General features: G+C 40.6%; 5 protein-coding genes across 13 annotated transcripts in view; 3 read left to right on the top strand and 2 right to left on the bottom strand.

Annotated features, from left to right (window-relative positions):
* The window catches only part of DLAT (dihydrolipoamide S-acetyltransferase), a 31688-nt gene extending 28813 nt beyond the window's left edge, over positions 1–2875 (top strand). Inside the window, exons 13-14 of the mRNA XM_059417202.1 lie at positions 162–298; positions 878–2875. Of these exons, the coding sequence (XP_059273185.1) occupies positions 162–298; positions 878–1007 (267 nt within the window). The 3' untranslated portion in view covers positions 1008–2875. The remainder of the gene's footprint in view (positions 1–161; positions 299–877) is intronic.
* A 643-nt stretch (positions 2876–3518) lies between these two features.
* On the bottom strand, positions 3519–10106 carry PIH1D2 (PIH1 domain containing 2). 6 transcript variants are annotated; one of them, XR_009407409.1, is made up of 7 exons: positions 10024–10106; positions 9057–9259; positions 8342–8465; positions 7717–7962; positions 6891–7150; positions 4824–5032; positions 3519–4469 (listed from the first exon to the last, which is right to left on the bottom strand). XR_009407409.1 is itself a non-coding variant. In XM_059417238.1 (7 exons), exons 2-6 carry the CDS (start codon positions 9231–9233, stop codon positions 4898–4900), a joined length of 942 nt encoding a protein of 313 aa, XP_059273221.1. In that variant the 5' UTR covers positions 9234–9259; positions 10024–10106; the 3' UTR covers positions 3519–4469; positions 4861–4897. The 6 variants fall into 6 exon arrangements, 5 of the variants coding, with proteins under 5 accessions (XP_059273221.1, XP_059273198.1, XP_059273231.1 ...); XM_059417238.1 differs by having other exon boundaries at positions 4861–5032; XM_059417215.1 differs by having other exon boundaries at positions 3519–5032.
* A 203-nt stretch (positions 10107–10309) lies between these two features.
* On the top strand, positions 10310–19263 carry NKAPD1 (NKAP domain containing 1). 3 transcript variants are annotated; one of them, XM_059417276.1, is made up of 7 exons: positions 10310–10399; positions 10946–10975; positions 11598–11674; positions 12689–12789; positions 14719–14868; positions 16161–16214; positions 16857–19263. In XM_059417276.1, the coding sequence occupies exons 3-7, from the start codon at positions 11606–11608 to the stop codon at positions 17362–17364; spliced, it is 882 nt and encodes a 293-aa protein (XP_059273259.1). In that variant the 5' UTR covers positions 10310–10399; positions 10946–10975; positions 11598–11605; the 3' UTR covers positions 17365–19263. The 3 variants fall into 3 exon arrangements, with proteins under 3 accessions (XP_059273259.1, XP_059273253.1, XP_059273269.1); XM_059417270.1 differs by lacking the exon at positions 10946–10975; XM_059417286.1 differs by having other exon boundaries at positions 10366–10975; positions 16860–19263.
* Positions 19264–19453: 190 nt separating this feature from the next.
* On the bottom strand, positions 19454–21656 carry TIMM8B (translocase of inner mitochondrial membrane 8 homolog B). The gene is made up of 2 exons (XM_059417363.1): positions 21531–21656; positions 19454–19846 (listed from the first exon to the last, which is right to left on the bottom strand). The coding sequence occupies exons 1-2, from the start codon at positions 21612–21614 to the stop codon at positions 19679–19681; spliced, it is 252 nt and encodes an 83-aa protein (XP_059273346.1). The 5' UTR covers positions 21615–21656; the 3' UTR covers positions 19454–19678.
* A 106-nt stretch (positions 21657–21762) lies between these two features.
* SDHD (succinate dehydrogenase complex subunit D) overlaps positions 21763–24002 on the top strand; it is a 12190-nt gene continuing 9950 nt past the window's right edge. For both annotated transcript variants that reach the window (XM_059417325.1, XM_059417318.1), the window contains exon 1: positions 21763–21871. In XM_059417325.1, the coding sequence (XP_059273308.1) occupies positions 21820–21871 (52 nt within the window). In that variant the 5' untranslated portion in view covers positions 21763–21819. The remainder of the gene's footprint in view (positions 21872–24002) is intronic.

Here is a 24002-nt window from a genome sequence, read left to right as displayed (position 1 = left end):
TTTTTTTTTTTTTTTTTTTTTTTTTTTTTTTTTTTTTTTAATGGTAGTTCAGAGGCCTTTCTTAAAGATTATCTCAAGGTCTTTCCACAGAACATTTGTCTTTTTTTTCCTGGCTTATGTTGACAACCAATTAACGTGATTTTTAATCTCTTTTCCTCTAGGGTGGCACTTTTACAATCTCCAATTTAGGAATGTTTGGAATTAAGAACTTCTCTGCTATTATTAACCCACCTCAAGCATGTATTTTGGCAATTGGTGCTTCAGAAGATAGGCTGATTCCAGCAGATAATGAAAAAGGGTAAGTATCAAAATAAAGAGGAAGTTGTAAGTTCATTTTCATTATATTATACCTGTTTGGTTTTTGGTGGTTGTTGTGGTTTTTGTTTTTACATCATACCTGTGTTTGAGTCTCGGTTTTATAATTATTGGCACAGCCTGTTGGAGGTTCAGGTACAATGAGGTGTGAGTATAGAATGAAGTTTTTCAGGACATCAACCCTTCTTTTACTGTATGCAGTTAGTCCTATTTGAAATGAGAAGCCTTATGTACTATAGGTCAGGGGTAAGCATACTTTTTCTTGGAGCAGGTTGTAAATGTTTTAGGCTTTGTGAGTCATGGTGTCTCTGTTGCAAATATTGTAGTGAGAAAGCAGATGTAAGCAATACGTAAATGAATTCCAGAATACCTACATTTGGCGGGATTTGGCCTGTGGGCTGTAGTTTGTCAGCCCGTGTTCCAGATGGCTCTTTGGTGTATAGAACTTAAAGAGTAGGTAGAAAATAATATCACTCGGCTGGAGCTGGCGTTTGGGTTGGTTACTGGCTAAAAGCTAGTAATTGCTTTCAGCATACCTAATACTGTTTTTATCTTTTTCTAGATTTGATGTGGCTAGCATGATGTCTGTTACACTCAGTTGTGATCATCGGGTTGTGGATGGAGCAGTTGGAGCCCAGTGGCTTGCTGAGTTTAGAAAGTACCTTGAAAAACCCATCACCATGTTGTTATAATTAACTGAAGAATTTCTAGACTCTCCCAGGTCACAGTGGTTCATTCTTACCTGATATAAATATATTATTACACAGGTGGTTCTTTTTATTTTAAACTTAACCAGTTGTTTTTGAGTCTGTCCAGATAAGTTATTTGTAATGGGCATTACTGAATTTTTTAAATGCCAATTACACCCACATATTGTACACATTTAATGAACACCAGATTTTGAACTGTGTATTCCTAGTCAAGGGAACATGTGGCCTGGCCTTTTGGTGATAAGTACTTCCATCGGGAACTGTAGAGCTAGAATTGTGGTTCCCTGTTGAAACAGATACACAAAGGTAATCTGGATGAAACCTTGAGGTTTTGAAATTTAATTGCCTCAAATGTTTTGCTCATTTGAGAGAAAGAGAAGTCAAGGAAAAAAGAGAAGTTCATTCTCTTTGGAGAAAAGCTCTGAATTGAACTTGATTTTGGAATTTAACCCCAATTTAAATTTTTCTGTTACATGATCATGGTTTTTTATGGATGGGAAGGGTAGAGAACGTCAAGAAAAATAAGTGAAATTTTAAAAGTTAACATTCTCTTAGACTTCTCCAACCAGCTGTCTGTCCTTTGTTTATTTTTCTATGAATCCCAAAATGGTTGTTTTGCCCCTTGAGATGAAGATATAAATATAAACCGGCACTTGTTATAAAAGAATTTGTGTGGGTATTTATTTAAACAACTTAACATGTGTAATTTTGAGAGCAGAATTTAAAATTACCTCCAAATAAAAGAATATGCTTATAGAATTTAACAGAAACTAGAAATTATTCCTCAATAATTAACTGTTGGTTACTTGCAAATGAACTTAATTATCAGAATCTGTTACTCAAATGACTTTGGAAATCTGTTATCAAGAAACTGTGGAGTAAGTGTACATATGTAAAATATGGTTTCTAGTGAGATATGTGCCAAAGTCCATTTACCACCAAGTCCTGTCTGAAGGGAAGAGGGGGAGAGAGACATTGCTAAGCAGTTGGGAGTGCTAAAAGATTAGAAGCAAAGTGGTCATTTTCTACTTGGATAAAGTAAAAAATGTTCAGTGTATACAGAGAAAGTGTTCTGTGTTTTTCCACTCGGTGTTGTCTCATGTACAATAAGAAAGTCCTAAAATCCTATTGGAAAGAAACAAAATAAGTTGCTTGCTGCCTTATCAGCCTAAATATTTTTTTCCATTTTGTTACAATTTGCCTTTCTTCTTAGGGGAGGGGAAGTGGAAGAGGTGATATTGTGATATTCAGGATAATAAAAATGAATTTGGCATATTATCCCAATTCCAGACTTTCCATTGATGAGTTTTTAATAAATTATTTGGAATTGTTTATGATTATTTAAAATAAATCTGACCAGTGTTTCCTTGTATATATGTGGAACGGTCCCCTGAAATTTACGTCTTTCAGTGTTGAATCTGTTTCTAAATGTTCTTTATTAAATGGTGCAGAAATGACACTGCATATATTCCAGAATATTTCCCTCACTGTATTATGAAAACAGTACATAAATTGATTTTTCAGTAATTAGTAATGTTAGCTCGAATTGAAGATTGTGAAGAAGGAACAAGCTAATCAAAAGGGACCATCGGTGTGAGCCACACCTGGTTCAAATACATGAAACTTCAAAGATAATTCATTTTTGGCAAATGCTTATGGCTCTGTTGTTCCCTTGAAAGAAAAATAAAAGGTTGTCTTCTAATAAAAATTATTTGGAGTTAAAAATTAATCTGGGGTATAATCCAAATCTGGATTCAGTCTATTTTTCTTACCAGAACTGAAAAAAGTTTAAAATTTTGGTTAAAATTATTTAATAATTAAACTGTATGTTTTCAGTGTGTCTTATCTAATTTTTGTGTTGGTAATTATTTTTCACATTAAACTAAAGCCAGAGGTAGCTATATACGTGTACACTTTTAATAGAAATGCATTTTAAGCATGTAGAATTAGTGAAAAAGAAGACTGAGTTTAGGAGGATGTAATCTAATACCTGAAGCTTAGGGAGTTAACTGAAGCACCGCATGGTGGATGGTGCCACACAGCGAGATGAAAGCATAGTCTGGACGTGTTAGATACTTTATACCAAACCTGAGGTTTGTGAGTGAAGTTATGGTATCCCAAGGCATGGTCTGGAAAAGGAGTTAAAGGAGTTAACTGGCCTGAGAGATCGTATGAATATGTTGCAAGGAGTACTTCTCACCTAGTAAAACACAAAGCCTGGAAAACTTGAGAATACATATATTACACTACTGATAATGATCTAAAACCAAGTTTGTAGGGGCACCTGGGTGGCTCAGTCAGTTGAGTGTCTGACTATTGGTTTTGGCTCAGGTCATGATCTCCAAGTGGTAAGACTGAACCCTGCATAGGGAGTGTTTGCTTCTCCTCTCTTGCCTCTCTTTCTGCTCCCTCTCTCTCTCTACACCACACCCCCCCCCCGCCCACACACACACTCTCGAACCTTAAAAAAAAAGTTTCTAGAAAAATCTAGTCTCTAAATCAAGGATAGTTAATATTCACCTCAATTTCCAGTTTGAAGGAAAAAAAACTTGGTAAGATTCAGATAAAACTACTTAACAGCTATTAATGTTCTTCCTAGGCAAAGTTTTACATTTCGGGGGAGAGGGAGGAGAGGTTTTTATGAATATAAAAATCCACTGAAATAAGTAAAATATTTTGGAAAATAAGTATGTAAATTTAAAATTAAGAATGCTAGATTTTGAAACACATTTTACTAATGAGTATACAAACACTAAGCTGCTGGCAAAAGTAACACCCAGATACCGAGAGTGCCAGAGCAGAGATTGAACCACTTCTATATGGTTAGGTATGGGAGTATGTAGGACAAGTATTGACAGTGATTTTGTAGAAGAGAAAGTAAGGTGAAAACATTCCAACTTTTTTTGATGGAAGAGAATATAATAGCTGTGTTAACTTTAGGACATCATATATTTCTAAATATTACATATCAATTCTTCCTATTCTAGATACCAGATTAGTTTCTAAGTTAAAAAGCTTTGAAAGTAATAAGGACTTTAAAGACCTTATGTTGAATTAGAAACAAGGAAGCTGTACTGTATCTAGGAAAAATGATTAAGGATGTTTAAAGTTTGATGTGAACATCAAAGTTAATACCTTTGTATTGAACAACCATCTGACAGATGAATGGAAGTTGGTAAATACATTGCTTTTGTCTTTTAAAAATTATTTTCATAGGGGAATGGCACTTGTCCCAAAGTCACATCCTTTTTCTTAGGGTTAGATATATTTTGCATCTTCTGTAAAATAACATCCTGCATCGTGGTATCCAGTCCACTCAAGTCTCTGTGATATTAGAAGATCTGGGTAACTTCAACTCCTCCCATCAGAACTGTTGTATAGTAGTACAGAGGTTCACAGAAGCATAGGTTTGCATACTACTTCATTGGCCCTGTAAATTCATAGCTGGAGGAAAATTTCACTGCTTCAGTTCTTGGTAACAGAAAATTCACACAGTTTGAGACTTATTCCTGATGCAAAAATTTGCTAGACACAACCAAGTAAACCAGAATTTCAACCAGTAAGCCAAGAATTTTCACAATTTACTTGGAAACGGAATTTTCCCAAATGACAATTTGTTACTTTAAGACCATTAGAAATAGCTTCAAAACAAGTATATCATGGCAATACCATTATAAGAGTCTCTGTCTAGCCAAATTTGAGTTAAAACAAAAAAAAGATAAACAGAAGTTGAAGAGAGAATCTCACTCCATCAAAAAGAATTCTTAGAAAATACTAGTGTTTAAGGTAAACCACTACCTCTTCACCCATTATAAAGGTCCTCTCATTCACATGCCTTTAGCACTGAAAATCCAAAGCAGATGATGCTCTTCTTACGCCAATGGCATTGTGATGATTAATATAGCTTTCTCTTTGATAAATTTGGCTGTAGTCATTTCAGTATCCACAAATTCTGGAAGATTCAGATGTAATCTGTACTTCTCAGAGACCTCAATCAATAAATCATCCTAAGAATAACAAACCAAAGTATTTTAAAAGATGAAAGTAGAAAGTATTTCCTGGTTAAAATATGTGTTACTGGATTATTCCCAGTTATTCACTCCTTTTCCATAAGAAGAGGATCTCACTGCCATGGGACTTGCAATGAGCTTGTACAGCTGCTGTTGTAACTCCCTGAGGTTTTGAGAGTTTTTGTTACTGCTGCTCAATACATCAATAGTTAACTGATACAAAGCCATAAATTGGGTGTTGCCATCCTATATTATGTGGCACTGACTTTGTGGCTGACCAGCAAAAAGCAAGGAAAATATATTGGCAATAGGAAAAATGGTGACCCATGTTTTATAGCGATAAAGCCCTTAGGAAAGCCAGCACAGTAATTTGAAAGACAAGTAACTGTATGCCATTAATGTGTGGCTTTAGCAAAAGTATGAAAATAGAATATTGGCAACATGCACTGTTTCTATTGGCTATATTTAATAAGCTACTACAAAAAGAGATCGGCTTAGAAAAGAATTTCCCAGTTTGCAAGTAGGATTAAAAGAATATACAGAACCCAGAAATTCTACGACTTCAAGGCTGAGAAATGGAACTAATTCTTATTTTAAACCAGTAAAAAATAAAATTGAGAATTTATTTCTTACCTCCAAAGACTGATTAAGACAGCCTAGAAGTAAAGACTGTATCACACATCATTATACTCTTCGTTAAAACCTCTAACTGGATTAAGGTGGAGCCCAGTTAATCCTATGTTTGGCACAAATGACAGCAATTAAGTAAAAAAAGACAGGCCATTGAAAAATGGACATGTCAAATAAAGAATTGTGGGGTATGGCACTGATTGGAATCAAAGAAATAAAATGGTACCAGCCTTGACTAAAACATTTAAAATGACCTTTGGACCCCCAACATTCCAAAAGTGTAAAAGGGTGAGTAAGCTGCTCAGCACATAAGGATGACATATTCTCCAATGTTCTTTTCTGATGTGACCAGTGTGGGTAAGATAAAGGGAACTACCCCCCAGAGAATGAAGCTGAAAGTCATAGAAAACAATGGAACTAGGGGGCTAGGTAATCAAGGAATCTTGGTTCTCTACCCAAGAACACCTCTACCCCCAGGAAAGGGACGCTGACAACATCTGCCTAATGGGATTTCAGAACTGCTCTGCACCAAGAGCTGCTGTGTCCCTTAGTTTCCTAATTTCCAAACTGAGACTGTTAATTATGTTTATCCTCTCTCCGTTCCACATTGTATGGTGCGTGTGGCTATGGCAGTAGATCACCTGTCTTTGTAGCTCATATGTCTGTGGTTTAAGAGGAGATGAAGATTATAATGGCAAAATCTTGTATTTCAGAGGCTGATAGTAGGATTGGAGATGCCTTTTTTGGGGAAAGAAGCAAATAATTATGACCTTGAGAGTGGACTGTATTAGATTGTAGGACTTATGCCAATTTTTTGCTTTTCTTCTGTTAGAGGATTATACATTCTTGCCATTTGAATTCCTGTGACTACCTGTGAGTATATTCTTCCCGGCCCTGTTGATGTAGTATTTGAACTTGTGCCTTAAATTTGGCCAATAGAATGTGAGTAAAAGTGATATATACTATGTCTGAGAGGAAGTTTTAAGATTCATTGCATGGCTTGGCCATTTCTGTTTTCTCTCTTCCGTGAGAATTGCGTATCTTACCTGTATCTTGAAATGTGCAAGACTCCTGGAACAGAGCAGGCCTACCTGACATACAGCCTGAGAAAACTGCTATAAACCACTGAGATTGTGCTGTTTTTTTTTTTTTTTTTTTTTTTTTTTTACTACAACATAATATAGTGAAAGTTGACAAAGTTTACAGTATTACCTGTTTGACTTACCTCAGAAACACTAAGATCACAGAGAGATACGGAATTAATACCAGGTAATTCAACTTTTATTTCAATTTCCAGAGGTTTATCATTCTGGTCAGCCACAGTTTTTAATTCATAGGTTGGTTCCTTCAGCTCTACCTGGGTCTCTGTAGTGGAAATCTCCTCAATCAGACACCTTGCTTTGCTTGAAACTTCTCCTTTTGGCAATAAAAGCTGAAAGTGATCTGCATTGCTCACAGTACTACTTATCTGTTCAAGGGTTAGTTCTTATGGAAAAAAAAATGGGGGGAGATGAAATCACAAAATTAATCTACAACATAAAATACTATCAGGCTGTGAACTGTAATATATGTGGCATTAGCCAAAATGGCAGCTAAAGCTGAAGCTAATTTGGTCTGGGAATCTTAAAAGAATCTTAAACCTGGGGCATCTGACTATTGATTTCAGTTCAGGTCATGACCTCAGGATGGTGAAATGGAGCCCCTCATTGGGCTCCGTGCTCAGTGGGGAGTCTGCTTGAGATTGTCCCTCTCTGCTCCCGCCCCCCAATCCTACCCCCTGTGGTTTCTCTCTCTCAAATACATAAATAAAATCTTTTATAAAATAAGTAAAATCTTTAAAACAAGAATCTTAAGCCAAAGAACTTTGTTAAAAAGTTTGCAGGATTTAAAAATCTTTAAGGACATGTTAATATTTCTAATATCTAATCTTTATATTTTTCTATCTTAAGATTCTAATCTTTTTAAATCAAGATTTTTAGTTTGCAAAATGTACAAAGGATGCAAAATAATTTTAAATCAGTTATAGTTTCCATTTACAGTCATTAACTTACCCTTTCTCATTTTCTCTCTTAAATCTGTGGGGTCAGCTTGTATTCCCATCAGATTTTGTTTCATCCTTTGAATGCTTCCTTTTATTCTAAATTTAGCGATACTGTAAGAATGTGAGAGAGTGAACTGGAATTGTTCCTCAATGCATTTCATGGCCATCCGTATTAACTGATCTTTTTTTACTTGGTCCTTTTCTGCTGCCTGGAGAACATCAGGATTGTAGGCAACATCGATGACTGTATAAACATCTGTGTGTGTAATTCAGAGGATGTGAAATGATGACAACTTGTTTCACTAATGATATTGTCAGGTAATATAGTAAGTCATAATCCTGGGTAAAACTAGAAAGCATAAATTCTATTCCTGTATTTTTCAGAGATAATCACAATGGTGCTAAATACATACATTTACAATTATGGCATTTCTTGGCATTTTATATGGGTTACTATTAGGAAAAACTGAATAGCATTCAATTCATATAAATAAAGGTATGCTTATTAATTATTAACTATATTACAACCAAATAAAATATTTTACTTGTAATGCCTTTTACCAAGTAAAATCTGATCATTATTTTTCCCAATAAAGTTTTTAAAAATGTGCTTTCTCTCCCTTAATTCTGTGTACCTGATGTCTCAGAGATATCTTCTGGTGTGCCAACCTTTAGAGGTACTGAATGAGTGGTTGACTGGGGAGCTGGGATCCTTTTCCACTGACACAGGTTAATAAAAAGTACTTTTTCCTTGGGTTTCTAAAAAGCAAATAATTTTGCATATCTCAAAACCTAGTTTTTTTTTTTTCATTTTATAATAATCCGAATGGTAACTCATCACAGAATTTGAAGAGTGAGAATTTTAGGCTCCAAGTAAGCCATTCCATGCATTAGAACCGTGTTTGAAAATGACACTGTTACCTGATTTCCCCCAAGTTACTGAATTTTCATGAAGATCCTGTTGCTGCTCCCAGAGGAACTGGGAGGAAGGAAGGGGCACTGATTTAAGCATATTCTGGGTGACTATGACCCAATTTCACTACTTCCTTACTCCCAGCCAAGCAAGTTCTCTTTATTTGAAACATCCTCCAATTCTATGAGTTTCTGTTAAATCATTACATTGCTTTTTTCTTGTTCTAGTAGAAAATGACTTTGAGATCTCCAAAATATATCAAATTTGAATTTCCCATTCTTACTCCTCCCTCATGCTCTATGTTTCACTCCCCCTCTAGAGTGGCAGTGCCCCTCAAGTTTTCTTAAAGTAGCAATAGCCAAACGTAAGTGATTCTCTGATTATTCCGGGATTCTTTCGCTCAAGGCCTCCCATCCCTGGGTACCAACACCACATACTAGGATCCTGGTTTGTAGACAGAGCTGTGCTTCTGGGGTGGCACAGAGCTGCTTCCCTTCTTTCAGCTGCTGTTCAATGAACTTCTTGTAGCTCTCAGGATTACTTTCAGCCAGATCGTCTAGGAGGTTCCAGAACTGAGTAACTTGGGTGAGCAGACCCTTTGAGGAAGACTCCATGATTAAGGTAAATAGGCCTCTTGAGTCTGTGGAAAGATAGGACTTAAGGGGGGGCGGGGGGAGTCTGGGTAATTAACGATTCATCTCTTCTTTTCGAGCAGGAGGAACAAGCAGGTCAGGAGTTGTTTCGGTGAAGTTAGCACCTGTGTCTAAAACACTGTGGCTCAGCACCACTTTCCTTTACTTTATTCTCTAATTCTCTAATCCACCTTCTTAAATTCTCAAGTTGTCCTCCCGGGCAAGTCCTCAGCTCTGCCTGGACTCTGACCAGCACGAGGGGAGAGTAGTCAGTCAAAGTCGGGATTACCTGGTGACCCATTCTCTTGTTCGGATACCTGGGTATTGGCTGACTAGTGCCTGTCCGGTCCTGAAACTGCCAGAAGCCACAGGACACTTCTTGCTTCGGAGTTAAAAGCAAGGATTCTGGAGCCCGAATGCCCAGATCCCAGTCTCAGCTTTGTCATATACTAGGTGTGGGACCTTGAGCAGTGAGTTATGGATCAGTCTATTCTCCTCAAAGTGAAGGCGCTAATACCTATCTCGTGGGGTTATTGGGAGAATCAAGTGTGCTCGTGCAGAGAGGCTGGGACCCTTGGGAAGCCCTAAGAGAATGATAATATCCGCGTCTACAGATAACCTCCCTCGCTCTCCTCTCCCACTGGAGACGTGTCCCCCAGCAGCCGCAGAATGAGGAAAAGAGGAGGTCTGGGTTCCCCGAATACGATATTAGGGTTAAACGAAACGGGAAGCTTAACTAAAGGACAATCATCCCAGAGGTCGGCGAACCCACCTCCTCTCTCGGTTCCTTGACAAACCGCGACGCCTGTTACCAGGGTAACCGGACCGGGTACAACGTCTAATTGGGTCCGGAAAGCTCCAGGAAGAAAGGCCTTTTACATCCAGTTCCGGAATCTCCCCCTCCTGGTGTTGGGCTTGCTTTTCAGCGGAGGCCGACCCACTTCCTTTCTAAGAAGGCGTCCGCCTCCCTTCCGCACCCTTTGATTTCTAGAGGATGCTGGAAACCTTCCCCGTGGGAGTCTCTGGGGCCTGTGGGTGGGAAGAGTTTCCCCGGAGCACGACTTCCGGCCTGAAAGGGAAGCCCGCTCCCTTGTCTCCCAGACCGATTCCTCCCCCCAAATCCCCGCCACGGGAAGCTGCGCCGCACGGTATGGGTGTGTTTGTGTGTGTTTGTATGGGGAGGGCGTTTGGAGGGAAGGTTACCGGGAGCTCTGTGGCCGCTGGGGGGCAGGGATCCCGGTGACAGAGACTGGGGTGTTTTCTCCGTCTTCCACTTGGAAGCCTCAACCCCACCCCCCACCCCCACTCCCCTTTCGGGCACTCTGGGTGTCTCTTGGGCCCAGTCGAAGGTTGTACCCGTCCGGACCGTCCCCATCCTTTCGAGAGAGCGAAGCCCAACCCCGGGGTCCGTCCCAGAGGAGCGTGAACGGGGCATGCCCCCCTTAAGCCGGCCGTTCGGATTCCGCGCTGGCGCAGCCTCCGGCCTCGGTCCGAAAAGAGATCTTCCTGTCGGTGCGGGCTGGGGGAAAGGCAGCCGTGGCCTGGGCCACGGGTGAGGGCAGAATAACCGGTGGGAAGGCTGCATTTTCATGAAGGACTCGGGTGAAGCTGCAGAGCTGCCTTTGAGCCCTGACTCCTTGGCTTCCTGGGTCGGAGGAGATCTTGTAATGGAGTGGTTCTTCGTCTCACACTAGCAAGATGCCTGATTTCCTCAGGATCGAGGGGTGAGTGAGCGGTGGGGTGGTCGCACAAAACAGCTGCTAGCTACACACTGAATATCCTTGTCATCTGTTTTTTGGAGGCTTCTGTACAAAATAGAAAGAATTCCCCTGAATGGAGATATTGAGGGCGTCTCTGCATTTGATGTCAAATGTTGACATTTGTGGTCCTGACATTGTCAGATCTAGGTATTTGCTCCATCACAAACTAATTTTGAGGTTCGAAACTTGATCCCTAATGCGGATCTTGTTTGCCTTGGGCTGTCTGGTCTGGGGCAAGTTATGGCTTAAGGGAATTTCATCTATAAAACAGAAATGAAGATACTTGCCTCATATAAAACATGGGTGTTGTTTTGAGGATTAAATAAAAGGGTGCTCTTGAAGGCATTTAATTCTGTGCAGTTTGAAAGAATTTGGATGCCCACCATGTCACTGTGCATTCATCTGCACATTAGGGTAACCAGGCGTTTCCCTCTTTTAATGGTGAAGGGAAAACTACCCCTCAGGACCTCTGACTTCTTGTTCAGTGATCTTTCCTTTACCTCATGCTTCTTTGTAACACTGTAATAAAAGATAAGGTAAGAAAGGAAATTATTGTTATTAAATGTTATTTATTGATTCACTTCAGATTGAAGAATGTCCCGTGTTCCATTGGGAAAAGTCCTCCTGAGGAATGTCATCCGGCATACAGATGCTCACAATAAGGTGAGAGGAACAATCTCATTATTCCTCAACATTCATTGGAGTCATACAGTGTGCCATGCATGATTTTGGTAGTTTGGAGATACAAAGCTGAACAAAACAGATAATTACAATCAATTTGGTAAGTCCTATCATAGAGACATATATAAGGTGCTTCCGTGCCCTGAGGAAGGAACAGTGAAATTGGCCTTGGGAAATTAGGAAAGGGTTCACAGAATGAGGTATGTTTGAGCTGCTTTATTTGAACTAGTTCTTGATGAACAGATTCAAATTTACCAGGTGTAAAAGATCATTCTAGACAGAACGTCATGTACTCATATGGCAACAAAGAAGAGCACGAAGCACTTGGGGTGTGGCAAGAAAGTGTGTGTGTCTGGAAAGGAGGGAATGTTGTGTGGGGGCGTGGGTAGTGAGAGAAGGTGAGGCTCAGGTGGTAAATTAGAATTGGATTGTGATGCTTGGAGATTAGACTTTTCCTCTAAATAGTAGAGAAGCTATCAAATGTTTTTGAGCAGGGTGTGACAAGATTATATTTGTATTGTAGAGAGATGATTTGTTAGCTGGGTAGGGTAGGAGAGAGCAGATGGAATGAAACAGTAGAGATACCGTTCAGGCAGTTGCAGTGCTCCAGGTGAGAGATGATGAGGAGTTCATGTGAGAACAGTGACAGTAGGGATGAAGATGAGGAATTTCGGAGATAAAATCCAAAGGATTTGGTGACTAAACATAAAGGGTTATCATTTGATAATTGCAGCATAGTTGCAAAGTTAATAAGGTGATAAGTGAGTCTCCGCAGGGTTAAAAAGTTCTCCTGTTGCTCCAGAATTCTACATACTTGAGATTCACTGGGTTGCATTGTTGAGCTACTCTAAAGAATCCTGAATTTGTTCCCCAGATTCCTGATTATAACCCATTCTGTAATACAATAATTAATGCAGAGTGTATTGTCAGGTTTTTTTTTTGATATAAAATACTTTTTTTTTAGTAATTATATTTCTTTTCTTTTAAAAAATCTAGATTCAGGAGGAATCAGATATGTGGAAGATAAGAGAACTGGAGAAACAGATGGAAGATGCTTACCGGGGGACCAAAAGGAAAATGTTACCCAGTAGTTCAAGGTGAAGTTGGAGCTCTAAGAACCAAAATAATTCAGGGGCGCCTGGGTTGCTCAGTGGGTTAAGGCCTCTGCCTTCGGCTCTGGTCATGATCCCAGGATCCTGGGATCGAGTCCCGCATCGGGCTCTCTGCAGCGGGGAGCCTGCTTCCTCCTTTCTCTCTGCCTGCCTCACTGCCTACTTGTGATCTCTGTCTGTCAAATAAATAAATAAAATCTTAAAAAAAAAAAACAAAAAACCAAAATAATTCAGATCCTGTTCAGAACCATCAAGTTTCATTCGAAAGCATTTTAGTATGCTAACGATAGATGAGTTCAGTTCTGTGAATCTTTAAATCTTCTTTCATAAATCTAGATCTCAGCATAAAGGTAATGGCTGTGATACATATGGTTTAACTCTTATCATTTATTTGCAATGGGGAATTTAAAAATTCTACCTTGAATAACTTTAAAAGTTAAGGATTCTGTGTATTCTGACCTTGTCTGGTGGCTTTTAAGATTCTCTTTTGCTGTCTTATGGTCACTTAGCTATCATTTACTCCTTTCCCCTATTAGTCTTTGATTCTCAGTCTTTTCTTTACCCCTTCTATTTCCTGTGTTCACCAAGTCACACTGCTTTTAGAGTACCTTTTTAATAATTCAGTGTGAATATACAGGATAATGCAGGCTTAATTGTCTTGTTTGTGGAGGTATAGGAATATCTGAGTATTGAGAATATTTCTCGGGCTTCATATACCTGTTAGTGTAGAGCTATGTGTATGAGAAATGACTGTAGTAATAATGCTGATTTCTAAAGTCACCCAGGGGAGCAGTTAATAGAGTGAATGAATGTGCCTGTGTAGTACTCGGGCTTTGGAGTGCGGTTGACTGTATATGTGAAGGGCTTTAGACAAGAAAGTATTCAGGGTATCCGAGGTAAAGAAGGCAGAGTCTATATAACAATAAATATCTTTGTAGTCGTTTTCTTGCTGAAGATGGTCCTTTGAGGATTTAGATGTAAAGTTAGTGCAGATGATAATTTGTCTTCTATTGGTTGTTCAATTCCAAGCCACATTTTCAGGGACAAAATATTGTTTTTATTTTATTTATTTTTAAAGATTTTATGTATTTATTTGATAGAGAGACAGCAAGGGAGGGAACACAAACTGGGGAGTGGGAAAGGGAGAAACAGGCTTCCTGCTGAGCAGGGAGCCCGATTTGGGGCTTGATCCCAGGACCCTGAGATCATGACTTGAGCCAAAGACAGACACTTAACAACTGAGCCGCCCAGGTATCCCCAAAATGTTGTTTTTAGAGTGAATTATTGATATCTGTCATGGTTTAATAAATCTTTAAAACATAATCTCTTAAGGGGCAAGGATTCTGATTGTCTCATCCCCTGCAGCTAGAATGGTGTCCAGCACGTAGGAGGCCCTTAAACATTTTTGATAACTGATTAGCGTGCTTAGTGACTTGTTAGCGGACCTTGTAAGCACAGGGTGGTTCTCAACTATTTTTCTACCCTAGCCTACTCATGGGTTAGGCCTTGCTCCTACTATTACTATGACCTCACTATAGCAAGTTGCTGGTTTTTAAGGAAGGGAGTATATTTCTAGGGTAGTTTGAAATGTCCCCACCTGTGATTATGCTCTACTTCCCTCTTTCTGTGTCCTCCTACTTGAGAATTAGTAAGTGAGCTGTAGCATGCCACAGTCCATAAGTTATTTTGTCTTTATTCTGCAGTAGGATGGGTGGTGATGGTCAGATTTTCACTGGACAGCTATACAGACTTATAGCGAGGAACAGATCATGGTTTTTTACATTTTTTTTTTTAACACTGAATCAGTGATTTTGTTTTCCTCTTAGCTTGTTCAGTGGGTTTTGTGCATGACATCCATAAAGGAACCTCACAGATTGCTTCTAAATATAAAAGTTCTTCTGTTTTTCCTTATAGCCGGATGCGTAGTGATGGTTTTGATGAAGAAAGTCAAAGAGACTATTGGAGGCCAAAGAATGAAATTTCTGGGGCACTGGAAGATGATTTTCTGAAGGCTAAATCCTGGAATAAGAAGTTGTATGATTATGAAGCTAATATGCCAGACAGGTTTGTGACAAAATTCATGTGACCATTAATACTATTTGGTCTGAGAATGTGTACTTTTAAAAATGAATTATCTATACAAAAACTTGCACATAAATGTTCATAACATAATTATCATAATGGCCAGAAAGTAGAAATCCAAGTGTCTATCAACTGCTGAATGGATAAACAAAATGTGGTAGTTCCCCCTTATCCATGGGGGATACATTCCAGGATCCCCAGTGGTTGCCTAAATCTGTGAATAGTAATGAATACTGTTTGTTTTTTCTGTCCCAACATAACCTATAATAAAGTTTGATTTCTAAATTGGGAACACTAAGAGAGTAACATTAACTAAAAATAGATTTTTTATAAAATAAAATAAAATCTATGTGAATGTCCTACCTCAAATATTTTATTTCTACTGTACTCTTGTGAGGATGTGAGATGATAAAATGCCTACGTGATGAGATGAAGTGAGGTGAATGAGGTAGGCATTTTGATGTAGCATTAGGCTACTCCTGACCTCTGACAGTGTGGCTGGAGGAGTGTGATCTGCTTCCAGAAAGCAAAACTGCAGATAAGGGAGTGGGGGGTGGGGTACTAATGGAATGTTATTTGAGCAGAAAGGAATAAAATACTGATAAGTGCTGCCACATGGGTGAGCCTTGGAAATAGGTGAAAAAAGCCAGACACAAAGCACCACTTATTACGATTCTATTTATATGATATGTCCAGAATAAGCAAATCCATAGAGACAGAAATTAGATTCGTGGTTGCCATGGGCTACAGGAGAGGGAGGAATGGAGAGTGACTGCTAAGGGATGGAGTTCCTTTTTGGGTGATGAAAATGTTCTGAAATTAGATAGTGGTGATGGTTGCACAACTCTGTGTACTGAAAGCAACTTAATTGTACAGTTTAAAATGGTGAATTTCATGGTATCAGAATTTTACCTCAATAAAATTGCCATGTAAAACACATCCCATTGTAGACAGCATTGTTACAAGTTATTTTTGGAGAAGTACTTCACAGGTAAAGAGCAGAGTAGAAGAGTTCCTTAGTGTTTCTTAAAAATGGCAAGTCTCTTACAAGTGGACAAAAGAATGCTTTGTGTCTGAAATGATAACATGCAGTACAGAAAATGTAGCCAAGTAAGTTACTGAGCTTGAAGATGGGGTTGGCTCTGCCTTATCTTTATTTTCTTTGCTCTGTGTGCATGTCTGTGTCTGCACGCACTAAGTCTAATTTTCTTTAAATTTTCAAAAATATATGCATTGCTTTAGTAATACATGTAATGAAATATGTCATCTTACAGATGGGGTCACAGTGGTTATAAAGAGTTATACCCTGAAGAATTTGAAACAGACAGGTAAGACAAATAGGCTTACTGGAAAAAAAAAAAAGCTAGAAGCTATAAGATTAATTTCAAGTCTCAACTATAAATTGGGTTCCTAATTTTACAAAGGAGATAACATTTGCCATTACAATGTAACTAGAAACACAAGAGGCAATTTATTCGGGAGATAACTGGTATTTTGCCTTTTCCTAATTGACGTTCTGCATTTATATATAGCATTTAGGTTTTTAATAGTTTTCCGTGCAGTAACTCAGTTTGGCAGATTAGAATTCTTGTCTTCATTTTAAGAAAACAAGATGAGGAAACAAAACTCTTGAGAGTGATAAAAGTCTCATAGTAACCCTATGTCAGAACTTTTAGTTAAAATTCAGATGTTAACCCCAACTTTTTTTCTTAAGATTTGTTTATGTATTTGAGAGCAAGCATGAGCAGGGGGAGGGGCAGAGGTAGAAGCTGACTTCCTGCTGAGCGGGAGCCTGATGTGTGGCTCAGTCCCACTCAGGTCCCAGCTCATGACCTGAGCTGAAGGCAGATGCTTAACCGACCAAACGACTCAGGTGCCCCTAACCCCAACTTTCTGTCTAGAATACAGAATACTAAAATATAAATATACTTTTTATTTTCTATAGTAAAGCAGTTTCTCTTTTTTATTAGTAGTGATCAGCAGGATATCACCAATGGAAAAAAAACATCTCCCCAAGGAAAACCATCTACCCACGAGTCTCACAAACACAAGAAGTCAAAGAAATCTCACAAAAAAAAGCAGAAAAAAAAGTCACACAAAAAACAGAAGAAAAGCAAAAAAGAAGCCACAGATATAACAGGAGATTCCTCAAGCGAGTTCTCGGAAGAAACTGGGGCTTCTAGTACCAGGAAAAGGAAACAACCGCATAAGCGCAAGAAAAAATCCAGGAAAAAGTCCCTCAAAAAATCTGCTTTATTCTTGGATGCAGAAAGTGACACTTCCCAGTCGGATGATTCTGCATCCAGCAGTTCTGAGGAAGGTGAGGAAAGAGACACTAAGAAAACCAAAAGAAAAAGGAGAGAGAAAGAAGTCCATATCCCTATAGTTAACAACGAAATACAGGAGAGGACAAACAAACGCACAAATTGGAAAGTGGCTACAGATGAACGGTCTGCAGAGAGTTCAGAGGATGACTAAATGAGGAGGAGAGCTAACCCATTTCCCATCTGACTGGTTACTTACAGCTCTGCCACCTTGGGTTTTGCCAGTGACTCTCTTGCCCAGCACAAGGACCCTGATGTCAGAGCTATCCTGTGCCATCTATCTACGTTCTGACAGACTTCTTGTCTTCTGTTTTGGCCTGTTAAACTTGATCCTCTGATTGTTAATAGGGAATCTGGTATTTTATTATGAAGTTTTCTTGAAGAGATTATTTTTTGCAATTAATCACATTTAGGGTAGAGTGCATATACAGCAAATTAAAGGACCCAGAAAGCTGAATCCCAATAACGACCTGGGTACACCAGTTGGGATGCTGAATTTGGGGAAAGCAAGGGCTGGGATCAAGTGGATTGGAATTGGTGCTGTGTAGAATGTTGGAACATCGTGTTCTCTGTTTATATAGCAGGTGCCACAACTTTTATTGTCTTCAGCCTTGGTGCTTTGATCTTTCTGTATTTTGGCCTCATAGATGTGGTCTTTTATTTAATGAGAAAATGAGTATAAGAGCAAAACATTTTTCCTTTATGATTATATCCCTAGGCAGCTGTTATGAGACTAGGGTTTTCCATCAAATTTCCCTGCTGGACAGGGTCTGTGGCTACATTCAGTATACCCCTAAACATGGTTATTGGTTTAGTAAATGGTTTTCTATTTCCATTGTGGTATATTGCCTAAATGGACTTCTGTTCAAAATTAATTCTTCAGTTGTTTTGGGTGAGTCCTCAACCAAATGGGATAAAATTAGGAATTAGTCATGCTGTCTAGTGGTGCTCTGAACAGGATTCAGGGTAGCAACTGCTATATTATCTTCCTTGTTAATTTCTAAATCTATTAATGAACTTTAGATTTTCCCTGAAACTAGGTTGAATCAGTTCCAAAATAAAACAGGCTTCTCAGGGATGTACCCACTTCTTCCCAGTCTGCCTTCCAATTAAAGCACCAAACAGAGACCGTATTATTTCCCTTTGCTATATACTGTGATCCCTACTGTTAATTCTTAAGAAACCAAAATAGCACTGAAAAAAGGCTGGCAGAACACAAGTGAATTCTTTCATTATGACAGAATATCAAGTGACATACTGCTTTTCCTGGTTGTCATTTCATGGGCTGAGTAGAAAGTTTGAAAACTCAGAATTTTGGTCTTGGTTCTGCCTCTAATTAGTTATGAGGTCTGGAAAAGGTAAGTTAACCTCCCTGGCCTTACTTTCCCCATGTATAATACAGAAATACTTCATGGTAGCATGACAGTGTAAGACACCAGCAATAGAATATAACTAACAACATTCCATGAGGTGGTAATATTTTACAGTTCTAACTACTAAATTTGTTCTCTTTACAGAACAGATGTCTAATAAAATGTTTGGTCATAAAATACATGGTTGGCTAGAGGTTCCCTATCCCTTGATTATATGCAGGTGCTACCTTTGGGGATATTTACTTGAAATATTAATACTTTGGTACTCAATTGTCAATGTTCCATGGTGTATATTTTTACCTTTGGGATTAGTAGGGGTCCCAGGAGGGAAAATAGTCTGTAATTACTACCTCTTAACCTAAAGACAAATTACTTTGTTCCTGGAATAGGTGAAATCTTTGTTGGAAGGAGTTTTCAGCACTTTTTTTTTTTTTTTTAAGCATTGTTTCTGTGCTATAAAAGTACTGATTCTAGCACAGACTCAGGAAGATGGGCTAGTGGAACAAGGCATCTCCAGATTGTTGATTCTACTTCAGTCTTGACCTTCCCTTCTTCCCATACTAGCAGGCCTATTTCTTTCCCAAGAATACACATCTTGCCTGTTTTGTTTTTTGCTGTGTTTACTTTTTCTTGGTCATGTATAAGCAATAAACCTGTTTTCTGTTCTTCACCTTTCTCAACCCCAATTTCACTTCTATACCTTGGGCTGTCTTTGATGCTTCTTCTAGCCCCCTTAAATATGGCTTAGGATGGCCCTTCAAAACCCAAGATCTCTCATTTGCACTACTGGTCTTGGAACATATTTCTAGTGTTCCTGCCAATCAGAGATCTCTATATTAAATCCTAAAATGGGATTAAGAAAAAAAAAAGTTGGAAAATTCACATTTATTGAGTAATTGTGATAAAACATGGAATTTCTGAATTCCAAATAAATAAATTTCACTTTTTGAACATTTGATCTGTTACTTTTTAGCACCAATAGGCTTGGTAACAGCCTCAAGTTCACTTGACAACAGACTGACAATCTTTCCCCACTGGCCCTTCAATCTGCTTAACAAGTCCTTTGCTTCTAAGGCCAGTCTTCCAGGGGACGGCCTACTGCCCTCCTTTCTGTACAATTTGGGCAAACCGACTGGTGATGGCAAGAGTAGTGTCAATGAAGCGGTCCACACAGCTAGAGAGACAATTTTCAGTGCGAGAGTCTAGGCGATTCCCTGGCTTCTCCACACATTTATCCCAGCATAGCTCCATGAAGTGATGTACCTAAGAGGAAAGAAAATTAGTAATCATTGCTGTCTGCATATAGGCCTAACTGCCAACTTTATTTCCTTCCTGTTTTTCTCATTTTCTTTCACCTCATTTTTTGTTTTTTTAAGGTTTTATTTATTTATTTGACAGAGATCACAAGTAGACAAGAGAGGCAGGCAGAGAGAGAGAAGGAAGCAGGCTCCCTGCGGAACAGAGAACCAATGTGGGACTCGGACCCAGGACCCCGAGATCATGACCTGAGCCGAAGGCAGAGGTTTAACCCACTGAGCCAACTAGGCGCCCCTCACCTCATTCTTTAAATCAACAAATCCTGGGCTCTCCTCTTCCTCACTTCCTAATTTGTCATCAGTATGGCCCAGACCCTTGTTCTTACACTGCAGTAATCTTTAATCCTCTCCGTTTCTGTTTTTCTCCTCGTTAGTAATTAAAAATAACTTTCCATCAAGTCCCCCCGTGCTTCATGCACAATTCCTCTTTTACCTACTCAGGGTAGCCCGTTATTTAACCACCAACCTGTTAAGCTTCCGTGAAGTACACGCACAGCATACTCAATGTGATTTAGTATTCCTGGAAGGCCCTACCTAAAGAATTTTCCCATTCTTCAAAATACTTCTAGTTTTTAACCTCCTTGGAGGCCATTGTCTATTTTTTCCGATTGTGTTAAGTCCTTAATCAGACTGCAGATTTTCAGGCAAGGTTAGTATCTTCTTTTATATTTCCAAGTTGCACCAGTGTAAGCGGGAAAGTATGGTACCAATTAATTTTCCCCAAACCACTGCTCTCCTGTGATTCCAAACCTATGCCTTACAAACTAGCTCTTAAGTTCTCAAGTTTTTTGGGGTCACGGACACATTCGTGAATCCACTGACGGTCATGGATCCACTCTCCATAAAAAGGCACACAGAGGTACAGAAACCGTTTTTGCTACTTAATGGTGCGCGAATACCGCCCCCGCCTCCTCACAAGGCGTGGGGGGGGAGGGGTGGGGACCATTTACTGAGGGCTTCCTTTTGAGACCGAGTGCTAAGCAGTCAGCCAGTACTTTACAACTATCTCCATCTGAGGCGTGGTGAAGCAACTAGCCACGCTGCTAGTGGTGCTGCGTGCGGCTAGTCAGGGTCCACACCGGGTTTCGAACCATGCCGAAACGGCTCCCATACACTTGTTCTAACCCACAGCCCAAACTACTTCAGAGCCCACCCACCTCCATGAACGTTCCACTGCTTTGTCGTTTTCAAATACATGATCGCATGTGACCTCTACAGTCCAGCGAGGCAGCAGATGACTGCAGAACCAAAACCCACAGGCGGCCTGTAAAGGGCGAGGCAGGATCAGCACCCAGATCTTACGAAGGCCAAGCCCAGAGCGCTCGCCGCCCAACCGGGCTCCGGTGCCCTTGCCTCGCCCGAACCTTTCTTCTCTGCTTTACGTTTTCTCTTTCCCCACGCTGGGTGTGCCCAGCGGGCGCCCGAGCACGACTGGTCCCCAGAGGCTGGAGCCTGTTCGTGAAGAACCCGGCGCGGCAGGAGCGAGCGCAGGGCAGTCCACCCGTGGTGAGGTCGCAGAGCTCTGCTCGTCTTTTCCTAGCGGCTGTCACTTCACCCGCTGAGTAAAAAGTCTGAAAACTCAACTTGTACCTCACCCTCCTGTCTATTCCCCCTGGTCCTTGACCCCGCACCTGGGCAGTGAACTGCGCCTTCTGTTGTTCCGCCGCCACCAGGCGCTGCAACTCGGCTTCGTCCGCCTCACCCAGCTCCGCCATCGTCCGCCTCCAGCCGCGGCCGTCTGATGAGCGTATGCGCGCATGTGCCGCGTGTGCGCGCATGTGCGGTGGGCGCGCGTCGGCGCCCGACTTCCGGTTCACCCAGCATTTTCCTTCTCCCTGTTTTCCGGTGTCGTAACCGGGTGGGAACTTGTCGAGGGACTGCTTCCGGGTTGCTGGGTGACCTTGAGGCTTCTGGATAGCGATGGCGAGTCTCTGGAGGCTGGGTGTCCTGTGCGGTGCCCAAGGAGGCCGAGGTGAGGCGTCCTGGCAGCGGGAGGTTCTTAGGGCAACCTTCAGCCGGGGAAGGGAGTGCGGCGAGGATTTGTTTGCGGGTGGTGAGGCCTTTTGAGCAGGGAATCCCTCCACCGTCCGGTTGGCGGATCTGGCCCCGGTCTACACCACAGCGATAACCGCAGTCTCTCCGCGCCCAGATGTCCTTCCGAGCACGTATCTGCCCCGCTCCGGGCCGACACGGGGATAGGGTAATCTGAAAAAGAGCTCCTGGAAGTTACAGTTCTACTGAGGCTGTTCTTAAGAGTTCTTTTTTGTTCTGTTTTGCTTTTTCCCCATTCACTGTCCTTAGAATGCGCCCACCCCGCATCGGGGTGGGGTTAGGCTCTGAACCTCAGTGTCTGGCCTTGCCCATTTACTCTGGAGTTGGTGGAGAGGGGGTTCTGGAAATCATTTCAGTAATCATTGAACTGGACATTTGTGTTAAACAAGGCACCGTGGTAGGAATGGGATTCATGTTTGTATAACAGTTCTTGCCCTCGAAGAGTTTTCCTTTTTATAGGGAAACCCAGGTAATCATAATCGAACATAAAGCAAAAAGTCTTGCGCTGCACATGTATTGCTATGCCACTCCAGAGGAGGAACATACTTAGCTCTCTGTTTTTAAAGAATTGCCCTGTTTTGGTTCCTGAGGAGGTATGTGTGTCTTGGGGTTAAGGAAGGCCACAGGGGTTAGGGAACTACTGGGATGAGCAAAAGTGATGACGAAGGTGTAGGAACTGCCAGGTAGGAGAGAAACTAGATATGATTAGAGCATGAAGCTCAAGGTTAGGAATGAGAGCTGAATCTGGAAAGGTGAACTGGAATCAAATCAAGGAAGAACTTTCCTTGGTAAGGAGTATGGGTTTACTTGATGTAAAGGGCACCATTGAAAGATTTGACATAGTTTCTATTGGCCCCTTGGGTAACACTGTGGTACATGGCCATCATAGGAGATGGCAGTGGGCTAAGACACAAGTCAGGAAGATGAGATAGGACATTGTTGTAGTAGTGCAGGCAAGGACTGTGAGGTCCTGACCTTGGGAAATGGTACAAAAAAGAGCAGACTGTCTCAAGAAATGTTAGGGAGATATATCAGTATGAGTTGGTGATTGACAATTGGGGGATGTGGGGTGGTTTTATATGACTTACAGATTTTTAGGTAAAGAGTAGCTGGGATGTCATTAAATAAAGTGGGGAACATACAAATGGAAGACAGATTTGCTAGAAAGAGTGAGTTGAAGGATGGTTTTAGTTTTTGGCTTGGTCAGTGTGAGGACCATATAGAGTATCTCAGGAGAGAGGTCCAGCAGGCACTTAAACTTCTGAAACACTGGAGACAAAGAAGGGCTGCAGATACAGAATGAGGCGTCATCGGCTTACAGATAGTATAAGCTGGGTGGTCAGAATGGCCAAGGGTGGGCTTAGGACATGAGGAGAGCAGTGGGCAGATGATAGAACATTGGGGAAACATGTAAGAGTGGATGCAGGAGGAGACTCATATAGGATGTCAGCATCAAAAGGGGGACTAGAAGGGAGTTCATCAGAAAAGAAGAGAGGAAAGGCCCAATAACATGAAGACTGAACAGTAATTGTTGGATGTGACCATACGGAGACCATTGGCAACTTATCAAAGCAGTTGTAGTGCAGATAAAATGAGTTTCAGAGTTAATGAATGATAGGGAAGTGAGGAAGTAGAGGTAATTTAGACAACATTTTAAAGAAGCATAGTTGGAAAGAGAAGAAAGGGAGCGGGGAAGAGGGCATGGCATTAGAGGACACAGGGTCAAGGGAAGGGTCACATAAATTACATCAGTGAGTGGGAAATGGCCGACAGGAAGGAAGGAGAGGTCAAAGACACAGGAGAGAAGTTACCCTCTATTGAGTATTTATGACATTTTGGGAATTATGGTGAGCACCTTGAGTATTTTAATTTTCTTTTTTTTTTTTTTTTAAAGATTTTATATATTTATTGGACAGAGAGAGAGATCACAAGTAGGCAGAGGCAGGCAGAGAGAGAGAGGAGGAAGCAGGCTCCGTACTGAGCAGAGAGCCCAATGTGGGGCTCAATCCCAGGACTCTGAGATCATGACCTGAGCTGAAGGCAGAGGCTTT

Source organism: Mustela nigripes, chromosome 1 (genome assembly GCF_022355385.1).
Source record: "Mustela nigripes isolate SB6536 chromosome 1, MUSNIG.SB6536, whole genome shotgun sequence".
Taxonomy (NCBI): domain Eukaryota; kingdom Metazoa; phylum Chordata; class Mammalia; order Carnivora; family Mustelidae; genus Mustela; species Mustela nigripes.
Note: the sequence above shows the minus strand (reverse complement) of the source record. Positions and strands in the feature narration are given on the sequence as shown.